A 12,324-nucleotide genomic window follows, 5' to 3' on the forward strand; every position below is an offset into this window, starting at 1 on the left:
TATGTCCACATGAACTTTTCTTGTTCCGATCAGCTCTATATATTGTTTAAATTTTAAAACATCATCTCATTCTCCTACGTATGTACCGATAGCATTAATTTTTTAAACCTGAAAGGAAGAATATTATATACCACGACAGATTCGCAGGTCGAATATTAATTAAAGTCTTGAATATTTCACAAGAGGCGATGATTTGTATTCAGCTCTTATTTACCGTATTCGTTGACTTAATGTATATCGTATACCGCGTCGCTGCCTCTTTTCGCGATCTCCCGAGTCAAATGTTCTTTTCATCCGACTTTATTCCACTCGGAATAATTAACGCACTCTCCCCCGCACAAACGTCGGCATTAATTCCGTCCATTTACATGATATCTCCCCCTGGCCATTACATATTTATTAAATTCCACCCCCGATTCTCCGATTCCGTCAGCCGCGACTGCGAGCAAGCGCGGTCGTTTCAGCCTGAGATTATTATTATTATTATTATTACACAGTTCCCGGAGCAGATTCTATCCTCGCCCCCGTACAATCCCTACCTAATTATTAAAAACGCCGTATAGAATATGAACGACGTACGAAAGAAGCTGAAGAAACCTTTCTTCTACGTTTCTCGCTGCGAAAAGAGGGCTTCCCGCCGCGAAACTTTCGCGAACGCGAAACAACGTCTCATTATCTCGGGACGTTTATTCAAAATCCCCCCGAGTTTCCCGTCCTCTGCGGTAAACGTCTCATCTTTTGTACGTCTGGATTTTTCCTGTACGTCAGCGATTATTCTCGTCCGGCGATCGTCCGCTCGATATGGAAAAGCCGATCGCTATTGTCGGATCGCTTCGACACACCGTGATGGACTATAATTAGTCACGACGATGACGTCTCGCACGCCGCGTCGACGATCCCGATGACGTTCGATCGAGCCCGCGACCACAGCCCGGAAGAAATCAATACGCCGACCCGAAGACACCGACGATTGACCACGTCGACATCGTCAGCCCGAGGCGTCGAAGACGCGGAGAAACGAACGCGACGAGGAAGGAGAGGCCGAGGCGGTATGAAATTTAATGACGAGTTGAGCCCGATCAAATTCGCCTCAATACGTCTCGTATCTTGTCAGACGCCGTCCTCCGTCGCACATATAGCGAGAAATGCAACGTTCCATTAAGGGGACTGAAGGCTCAGATTACTGAAAAATCGTGCTTGTTTTTGATAATATTTTCTGACGAATTGAATAAATGTGCAAGAATCAAAAATTTTAGATATATTTACATAACATATGAAGAGTAGAAAAATTTTGTTTATTAACAGATACTCGTATAAATATACGTCCACTTAAATTTTAAACGCGTCTTTCTCGAAATTTTATTGTTCAATTTTTTGCAATGATTTCTCCGAAACTGAGAGCTTCGTATCGATTTGAAATTTTAAAGCAATAATATTTGTTCATCTGGCTCTCATGGATGAACCATGGACAATTACGTCAAAATATTTCATTTCGGGGTATTAATTTTTTATTGTAAAAGAACTACAAAGTTAGAATTTTTTTCTAATAATAGCTGCCATTTTGTTAATTTTGTTCGATTTTTTTTGTAGTGGTTCACCGTGGATAATGATAAGCCTCCTCAAGATTTCTAGTTAAAATTCGCTCTGATCGGACCATCGAGAGCCGAGATATTACTGCAAAAACGACAACTTGAAAAAAAAAGGAGAGTATACCATATTTCAGCTATATATATCGTATATTTATATAAGTATTTGTTAATAAACAAAATTTTTCTATTCTTCATATATCGTATAAATATACCTAAAATTTTCATTCTTGCACATTTATTCAGTTCGTCACAAGATATTATCAAAAACAAACACAATTTTTCAACAATCTGACTCTCCAGTCCCCTTAAAGAGGCGACAGCAGCGCGATGGTTCGCGTGCGATTTCTCGGCCATTTCACGTCGCCTTGCAAATAATTGCTTTCTTCCAGGAAATGCCGTTTTAACTTATTCAAATTCTTCACATGCCTCAAAACTTGGACAGGCGTCGTCTCGACAAACAAAGGCCCGACGAACGTTATCGTCGCGTACCGTACGAACGGGAGGAGAGGCGATAACAATTCAACGCGTGACTGAACGGCGTATAATCTTCCGTATAATCACACGACCGTCCGGAAATATCCGTCGAGTTGCCGCGGCAACGTTAATAAACCCGCCGCCGTGCGAGAGTCGCGTCGATCACATATTTGCGCTGTGGCATTCACAAAGGAAACGGATAATCCGCGGATCGGCAATTGAATTGTTAATTGCACCGTTACTCCATCGTCTTACCGCGCGATGCTGTGTGATGCCTCGCCTCGCCTCGCCTCTCGTTTCCGTAACAATGCAAATTCGCGCGAGCACCACGAGGATTCCACTGGAATATCTGCCCGAAGAAGAGGGCCACTCTACCCTTCCCCCTCACCCCCTCCCCCCCTCGAGGATTCCCGAAATATCTTCGTTTGTACGGGCGCTGCTAGCGGCACGATGACGTAAAACCGTGCATCTAGTATGCACTTCGCGCATGTGCACAAACCCGAAATGGAAATACACGTTTCCGCCCGCTTGTTTTTGCAGGACGTTACGCACGAGAGGGCAAGAGATACTCAAGATTGCCAAAGGGTTAGAATGCGCGCGTTCCCCTCATCTCATTCTCGGTATGCGAGTTGTCTAACAGAAACAATATATCAATGCCACTTGGTTATCACTGCACGGCTTTTAATTACTTCGCGCGTTCGTTTCCTCTCGCAACTTTGACTCGCGAAGCAATATACTTACAGCATTTCCCTTGATTTTTCTGTAAAATAGTTCTGTAAAATCAACTCAAAATCGATATTTGCGAAGGTTCCAACGGAAGCTATTAATTGTCGTAGCAGGTCAACTTGCAACTTTTAATATCTATCGATTCTCTGTGCCGCAGAGTGAAGGTTTCTTTCATATTAATCAATAGATAGTAATTTGTTATCCCCCCTCTCTCTCTCTCTCTCTCTCTCGCTTGCTCAGCCGCAGTCGCAAAATTTCAATATAAAGTAACTCAGAGTTATAAGCCTTCGTTCAAACCCATTCGTTACAAAGTTTCAATATTGGAACTTTCGACATTATCGACATTGCGCCTTGCGCCGTTGTCATGTCTCACATTTTTCAAGAAATAATCCCGTCAAGGGAGATATATTATCCATAATAGCAACAGGAAGGTATACGATATCGATTTTGGATGAATTAGGGAATGTCAATTCACCCGCCGCCCACAGGTATTTCCTCAAAGATGGAGGGACGAAGACTTATTTGCTGCACTCCCTTTTGCCAGCAACCAAGATTACTCCGACAAATAGCAAGTCCCAAAACATACACGACGAGCGCGTAACGGTGCCGCGCGTTTCCTAGGAAACTTCTATGCATCGCATAGCGCGCTCGGCTGATCGTCCGCCCGCCCATCTCGATATGCCGGCATCCGAGCGTTGACAGCGCGATGCAAAGCGGGGGTGAAGATGCGCACTCGACCCGTCAACCCTCGCGGGAACGCACCCGCGCGGCTCATTAAACAGTCGCATCCGGAGACTCGCGTCGCGTGCAGTCAGCAGGAGCTCGCTCGTTCTTTCATCATCACGAGGATCACGTTCTCCGTTTTGTTCAACCCCGCGAGAGACATTTTCGAACGCTCGTACGTACGTTGCACCCCCGGGAGGGGATTCCGCGCGATTTGCGCGTGACCCAGGCAGCCCGAATCAAAGATTCGCCAGCTTCGTGGACGACGTTGCCGCGGAATCGATCGGAAACGCGATCCCGTGCAGCACCGCGACGCGACGCGACGCCCGCCGTCGCCCCTCCGTCGGAAATCGTCGGCTAATAACGGAGTTGTCAGTCACAACGAGAAAAGTCGGCATGAACTTGAGAGATTAATATCAGGTCTCGGGAGATACTCACGTGTGTCTCCCCACGTCGAGAGCTAGCAAAAGTTCGCGATCGCTCTTGGAAGTGGTGCGATACAGTCCGTTGGAGACTTCCATACGAATGACGGAATGGCTCGAAGTCGAAGTGGAACAAGACGTGAGATAAGGAGAGACCGCGCGCGGCGTTCTTCTTTTTCCCGGAATTATATATAATCAGCGCAGAGGACTCTCGAGCAATTAGAAATGTATAGTCCGCGCGCCGCGTTTTCATATTCTATCAATCCTCGAACCCCGATGTGCTCCCGTTTCGTGTTTTCTTTCTCCCTTCAAAATGGAGCACGGAATGATAGCCTCGTCCGTCATTGAGGATTCCGAGAGAGGGAACGGATTTAAAACGAAGCCACCAGCTGAGCTCGCCGGCGGATTAATTAATCGGGGGAATCTCTCTCGAGATTCGCCCGAGCGTTATCTAAAAGCGTTATCAATCTGCGCTTCCTCGTCCTAAAATATCGCGGGCGTATCGACTTCGGCCGTTACCTCCTTTCTGTACATCGGCTTCAATACGTAGTGACCCGTACCACCCCCGACGTATATCCTGCGCGTCACTAGCTAGCTAGCCCTCTCTCTCTCTCTCTCTCTCTCTCTCTCTCTCTCTCTCTCTCTCTCTCTCTCTTTCTCTCTCTCTCTCTCTCTCTTCCTCTCTCCTCCTTTCTGCCGTAATAAACTAATTTCTGCCTCCCGCAGCGTGGATTACACAGCCGAATCGCCGCTATCGCGTCGTTATCGTACTGCGAACTGCGCGACGCGTACTTGCAATCTTCTCGACGTGTCAGCACGTCGTGCGATTGGTTTCATCGCGCGAGCGTGTACGCGCCGGGGCGTTCCCGTCGTACGCAACATGCGCGCGCGCGCGTAACGAGAGTCGCGGAAAGTCGTGCATTTTCCGCGACTCAGGTAAATCTACCCCTAAGATGCCAATATCTGAGGGCGCCGGGGAACGGTATGAGAAAACGTACTGTGAAATCTGGTCGCAAAGGGAACTTTCTTCTTTGCGCGTTTAAGGGCGGAATTATAGGCGGAAGGCCGCCGTATTTTTACGAAACTTTTTTAACAAAAACGGTAAGATCAATAGACTTGAAATTTTTACAGTGTATTCATTAATGTTTATAGTATAAAATAAATTTGATTAAATTTGATTAAATTTGATTAAATTTGATTAAATCACAAGAACCAATCCAATTTGTAATTATAAATAAAAATGCAGTCATTCGTTTGCGATCTCTATGTTTGCTGTCGATATAATTCCGGGCCTCTCTCTCTCTCATTACTCTGAAACCAAGAACTGAGAAAGATTTTTAAAATATACCGTTGCCATTATAGCCCGTACCAAATGAAGGCAGTGAAGCCAAGTTTAGAAAAATAATGACTGTACAAAAAAAAGTATCGAACATGAAACTTGTAATCATGTTCAAAAAAATAAATAAAATAAAATATAATTGTGTTCGAGGTAAGGGCGAAAACTACGTGTCTATTGTATATTGTGTAAAAATTTCAAGTTATTCGGTTCAGTAGTTTTTCAATGTAATCGTGTCGAGAGTTTAAGAAAATGATATTTCCAGATAAACACGTTTGAAGTTTTATGTGTACTTTCCATATAGATAGTAACAAATTTATTTTATACTTTCAACATTAATGAATACACTGTGAAAATTTCAAGTCCATTGATCAAAGTCCGTTTCTGTTAAAAAAATTCGTAAAGATAGCCTTGAAAACGGCCTGCTCGGCATGAAATTCCTCCTTTAACGCAAAAGTCATATGTATTTTCCAGAGAAAAATGCCTTGATAAAATATTAATTTCCGTCATTGTTTAATAAGCGAGAAATTTTTATGAAATCCACGCACCGGTGACAAATTAAACTAATATAATTTATATCTTAATATAACTAAATATAATTAAAGTAGTAAACTAAAGTAGTAAACTAAATATAATTAAAAAATCCTCTAATTTGTTGCGATTCGAAATGGCTCTTGAATAATTCACTGTTTCCGTATCGCGAACACATCAAGAAATAAAGTAATTATACATTTTGCGAAGAGCGCAAAAATTCATAGAAATACATCATTCGGGTGTCGCGGCTACAACGTTAAGACACAAGAAGAAGTTTTTACTCTTATCACTCGAGATATATTTCATTGTTATTTAGAGACTAAAACGACGCAAGTGTTCAGTGTCAGAGATCTGTCCAGACAATGGATACCTTTACCTCGCATCTACTTTCTTCTCTTTCTTTTTCGTCTTATTTACGGATCTTCCCGGGAAGTGTATCTGGCTGTTTTAACATTCGTTCTACGCGACTTTGCGAGAGAAATATCTCGCGTCCCTTATCACATTTGCATTCCGACTATCGCGACTACAAAATAAAATTTAATTAACTCTTGCGATTCCCATCTTATTCCGCTGCTTTGTAGGAACGGACTGAAATACACGAGATGTTCGGTGTATATTGTACGAAAGCCGAATTATGCAAGCCATACTCGCATATATTCCAGATTTACCTATTTTTCAACGACAACGATGAAACTGAGCACGCGCGATTCGGGGCGTCGTAACTCCCATTTCGTAACTTTACCCCCCCCCCCCTCTCTCTCTCTCTCTCTCTCTCTCTCTCTCTCTGTCTCTCTCTCTATGTCTCTCTGTCTCTCTGTCTCTCTGTCTCTCTGTCTCTCTGTCTCTCTGTCTCTCTCTCTCTCTCTCTGTCTCTCTCTGTCTCTCTGTCTCTCTGTCTCTCTGTCTTTCTGTCTCTCTGCTCTCTCCTCTCTCTCTCTTTCTCTCTTTACTGTATAAATCGTTTTATATCCGTTCGTTGCTGATACCACTTATTTCGACATATCGCCCCGCTCGAATCCCCATACCTGTGTACAACCCCCGTTCGGAGGGTGGTTCGCGACTTTTGTGACATCCCCCGCTCGGAATTGCGCGCTTGTATAGCACAACGGCTACGTAAACGTGCACGAGGGCTTGGTTAGGACGCCCGGTGTTTGGACTCGACAGCGCGGCCGTACCCCACGCGCGCGCGACAACCCTCTCGCCCGGGCTAAAATTAGACGAGAGAGCACGGGGAGGGTTTATTCAAATTGCTCCGGTACTCGCGCGCGATATCCACGAAACAGACTGTCGGATTTTCGAGAGAAGCGGACTAACCCATTGAATTCACGCCGCACGGAGAAGCGAAAGCGCCAACGCTGTGCATTCGCGACGATGCAGTCGCTTTGTCGCTCGACGTCGCTGGATTAATGACGGACGCTCGAAAGAAAAAGAGAGAAATAGAGAACCGCGAGTTTTTTGTCGCGAGTCTGTCGTCTTCCGCGAAGACGAAAGGACGGGCCGCGCGTCCTCGTGAATAATTAATTACCGTTTCGTTGATTAATCCGCCGCCGCCTCCGCCGCCGCCGCCGCCGTCGCCGCGAGCCGAACGAGGCTTTGCGCGAGGGATTTCGCAAAAACCTGTGCAATGGCGGTGCAATGATGTTCTTTGCGGTATTCTGAGAGAAGAGCGTTTTCCTTCTCGTTTCGTTACTTTTCTTGCACGGCACTGCGACAGACACTTCGACTAACTACGTTCACGTTAAAACTCTAACGTTGCAAAAACCGTGGGAAATGTTGATCGGGAAATGGGACTTTACCGTCCGTTTGTACTCGAGCGAAATTCACGAGTATTTTTAATTTCTTAAGTTAAAGAAAGTTTCTCCATTCGACAATTTCATCGGAAAGTCCCGACTTATACCTCGAAATACGGAGAAAAAGATGGTGGATTTCACCGTAGAAGATACCACCTAACCGCCTGACAGATTGACTCAGACGCGCTCTGAGAGGTACATTTCCTTCATCTAAATTTCGAAGTCAATGTCCTGTTTCTTAGCGCAGTTCACGTCACGTAACGTTAGGTCCTCCAAATCTGAAAAGTCCGCCCGACGGAGATAAAGAAAGGCAGGACATTATCCAGGTTTTACGTTTCATCAAGGCGAGATATTAAAGGAGGTTCAACCCTCGGTGCGTGAAAGTAAATTTATCGTCGGGATTTGAAGGGGTTTAGAGCAGCAGGGGCCGAAAAGCGTTAGAATTCCTACACGACAGGAGAAACAGGGGAGCGGCATGCCGTCACAGGATGCGGAAAATGCCTCAGGGGACTACTCACCGTAGTCTTCTCCAAGCAGCGAAGTAGGTGATGATGCTGCAGCTCGAAGATATCCTCCTCCTTGTAGTCCTCCAGCTGCAGTCCGCTCTGCTGAGCGGCTATACGCGCCTCCGCTGCCTTCTTTTTGCTCACGAAGGCGGCGCCGCTCGACGCCTTCGCGATTCTGATACGCGCCAATCTGGCTTTCTGCAACACAAAGAAGATGGAAATTCGCGTTATATTCCTGTACATATTTTTTTTCCTTTTATTGATAAAAGTCCGAGGACAAAATTGAGAACAGACGGAAGTTTCTTCTCAACTTTTATTGACGTCTGAGGAGAACCACTCTCTCTAAGACAGAAACGGCTGAGATGAAGATAAATAACAAAGATTGAAACGTAATCGAGTTTCAACGCGACGACGAAAATGCAGGTTGGCCAAATTCGAATAATTTGTTGAAAAAAACTTTGCTATTATTAATATCACTCGTCGATGTTCGTTCCGAGTGACAAAGGTGATAACTTTACGTGGCAACTTTAATCGCAGGAGAGCAACGGCTGGAGCGAGGAAAATTCATCGCGTTGTGAGAAACGAGCGAACGAACGAATAAATAAACAATCGTATTATTTCACGATTAAGTATGCGTCGGATGTTTCTTTCGATATTCACCGGGGATAAATTCCCGCTAAGGCCGAAATAAACTTTTGTCTCGGCACGGTGATACACGGCGCCTAGACTTCATCGTGCCTCCTTAAATCTCCATTTTATGCCGCGCGGGGAAGCCTTCGGTTGACAAATGGCCAAATTTCACTAGCCGTAAATATTCCACGTAAATTCCTGCCGGTGAAAAGACGCCCTTTCAAGGTGGTTTACCTTCGACGATTTTCGACATTTTCATTTTCTCTTAACTAAATCGCGACACTTGCCAGCTCTTCGTTTCGCGATCTACTATTCACGAACCGATAAATTACGTGTGTCGTAGAATTATCGAAAAGTTCGACCATCGTCGATGATATCGTCGATAAATTGTGATTTTTGCATTCTGGCGAAAACAAAAGGAAACGATAATAGACAAGAGTCAGAAAATAATAACTCCGACGTATTTAATGACAAAATTCCGTATTTGCTTTCTAACCCAATGTTTGCTTATTCGTAAGAAATTGGAGCAAGTTAAACTTGTTTCAACAAAATCTCTCTCTCTCTCTCTCTCTCAAATACCGTGAAAGTTTCAAAAAAACTTGTTTTATTACTTAGCCATTGTTTTGTTACCTAATTAAAGAGTAGCGTATTTTATCCGTGGCATAATATAATGAAAAATGTATTGCAAATAAAATAAGATATCAAGTCTTATTTTCTACAAATTTTAAATAAACAATTTCAAAATACAACCATTTCCTTCGTATTTATGTCTTCTCATTTGCAACAGAGTGAAATCATGAAAATGCCAAATCCACAAAGTTTCTATCATCTCAAGACGCGGTGAATATAATTATGCAAACAGTTAAAACAATTCTAATTATTTATTTATAATATCGGGTAAGTGAAAGACTATAAATAAACACGGCTCCATCTATCCTGTATTTTTCCAAGAGTCTTTATAAATAAACGACCTTACGCAACCTTATCGATGCCTCACACAACCACGTGTCTAATATTCCGTTTTAACGGTCGACTTGCGACAACTATCGCGCTATTTTATGCTGCAAGAAATCTGCACGTAAGCCGCGAACGCGAGTAATTGTCTCGGCTTGCGCCGCTTAATTCTAACAAGGCGGTCACATTTCGTTATAATTTATCGATTTCAATCACGTCAATTCCATGTACCGTAATTATCGGGACGTAGAAAAATTCGCTGTTGAAAAAAAAAAAGGCGAACGTCACAATGACGCAAAATGCAAAGTGAATGTTAAATAATTTTTTCCGAGCGCCGCTATTACAGCCGAAATTTGCGCGTTGCAAAATGATATCGGAATTTCTGCGGTTTTTGCGTGAATATTACATCGCGAATAAACTCCCGACCGACTCTTTTCCGGCCGCAACCGAGGATTAACGGCAAAGTCCGAGCGGTCGCGTATCGACCGCGCTAATTTTGTAACTTTCGCAACTCGCCGCTATGCAATTGCGGAAATTGCGGTAGACGGCAATAAGCGTCAATTCAATACCCGCATCTCGAATCCGCCGCGTGTGATCTCTTTGAGAGCGGTAACGAGCTAAGACCATGATACTCGAGGCGGAGTTCCCGCGAGGATCTCCGAACACGCCGACGTATATATTTTTGGTGGACATCGATATCGATAGTTACTATCAATCAGCTGATTAGAGACTGAAAGGGCTAGGCGTTTCTATCGCTATTCTATTTTTGCGAGAGTAAAACGGAGGAGCGGGCGGGGTAGAGGGCTAGTTGCGCGTAGAGTCGAAGAATTCACTCGATAAAAATATGGACACACGAGGGCTTAAGCCCCTTCTCTGCCCGAGAGAGAGAGAGAGAGAGAGAGAGAGAGAGAGAGAAAGAGAGAGAGAGATTTACCCCATCAACCTCGGATTATTTTTGCAAACAGAAGTTATTTCCAACGCAGAGCTAAAAGCTCATTCTTTCCCTCGCATGTACACGGCGAGTTTTCAACGAATGCGCAGTTGAACAATTTTTTCGGAATTTTTTCACGAGTAAGAACGACGTTTCGAATAAATATATTAGCGTCTCTTATTTCGTAGCTTCAGAGAGTTTTATTATGACATATTTTACATTTATATATAATACTATTTTTCATGACATCTCACGCATTCGTTAATCTTATGTTAAATGCGCGAACAATCGACGCGAAACCCAACCGAAAATGTTGACATTGGCCCTCTATTTGCAATAACCCAAATTATAATAATATAATTATTATTAATTAATCCGTAAGATGGTCTGCAGTGCACACAGCGCAGCCTAAAAGACTTATTGTGCCTTAGCCAAATTCATAAAAATGCCTAAAGTACCCAAAGTCTAAAGTAGGTCAGTGGAGCACGAGTATCCACGTTTTATAATCGCGCATTTAGCGCTATGTACCGTCGCATGATCTCGAAAGACGATTGTGCGGACTTAGCGATCCGTCTAACGCGTTACACTCGCGTCCAAATCCGGAAACTTTGGATAATCGTCTTCAGCGCTATTAAATCCGTACTTGAAATTGCGAGTCGGAAACTCTCCTCCACCCCCTCTCTCTCTCTCTCTCTCTCTCTCTCTCTCTCTCTCTCTCTCTCTCTCTCTCTCTCTCTCTCTCTCTCTCTGCCTCTCTCTCTGCCTCTCCGCTTATCGTAAACTCGCGATAAGCGCGAAGATGCGAAAAGGCTTCAAGGTCGTCCCGCAAAGCAGGAGCCCGTCGGTGGATTTACGCACGTCTCGGTATATTTTCACGCGGTGCAATACCGACGGCCAGACGGCCGCGGTTTTCCACAGCGTGCATTCGCTCGCGGACGCTCACGGATGTTTACGCCTTTGCAGATCGGGGGGCGTCTGCAAAGTGTCAAGAAGCTGTCCTCGGATGCACCAACCGCGACTTAACTGACGCGCTTTGCTGTCACGTCACGATAACGGCGATGACGACAACGACGACGACGAAGATGAAGGCGACGATAGAACGATAAACGACGCTGACGTGACGACCGTTGATAGTCGAGAGAGAGAGAGAGAGAGAGAGAGAGAGAGAGAGAAGGGGGGAGAGAGAGAGAGAGAGAAGGAGGAAGAGAGGGGGGAAAGAGAGAGAGAGAGAGAGAGAGAGAGAGAGAGAGAGAGAGAGAGAGAGAGAGAGAGAGAGAGAGCAACGCGACCTGACGCGCGACACCGAATCGTCACCAAGCTGTGATTGAACGCGGCTTTATGGTGCCGCAATGAAAACGCCGTAAAGCGCGAGAGATCGAGCGGCGGGAACGACAGCGCGGATATTCATGGCGACGTTGTTTCACGTGCGACGAAGCGCGACACCGCGAAGCAGAGCGTATTTCGGGTTCATTGAATGCATCCCGCGTCTCGATGCGTCCCGACCTGGCATTCGCGCTCATCTACCGTGACTTCGGAATATTTCAGCCCAGGCTCTTGGGCACACTTATTATCGCGCGTGACATTCGGTATCGTTGCACATTCGCACGCTGGATGCGCCGAAAAGCTTGTCGCGTCTCGCGACACCCCGGAAATTTCGTCGGAGATCGACTTGAAATAGTCCCGTTCGACAAACGTGTCGGGACGAAAAC

The 12,324-nt window shown here is 44.9% G+C and overlaps 1 protein-coding gene across 7 annotated transcripts in view; it reads right to left on the reverse strand.

The window, feature by feature from the left end:
• Positions 1-12,324, reverse strand: part of Shal (potassium voltage-gated channel protein Shal) — a 129,970-nt gene that overhangs the window by 66,208 nt on the left and 51,438 nt on the right. For all 7 annotated transcript variants that reach the window (XR_003112968.1, XM_025299259.1, XM_025299254.1 and 4 more), the window contains exon 3: positions 8,113-8,298. Coding sequence is in view for 6 of the 7 variants with exons in the window: in XM_025299259.1 (XP_025155044.1) it covers positions 8,113-8,298 (186 nt within the window). In the remaining variant the exon portion in view is untranslated. The remainder of the gene's footprint in view (positions 1-8,112; positions 8,299-12,324) is intronic.

Source organism: Harpegnathos saltator, unplaced genomic scaffold (genome assembly GCF_003227715.2).
Source record: "Harpegnathos saltator strain DR-91 unplaced genomic scaffold, Hsal_v8.6 scaffold255, whole genome shotgun sequence".
Lineage (NCBI taxonomy): Eukaryota > Metazoa > Arthropoda > Insecta > Hymenoptera > Formicidae > Harpegnathos > Harpegnathos saltator.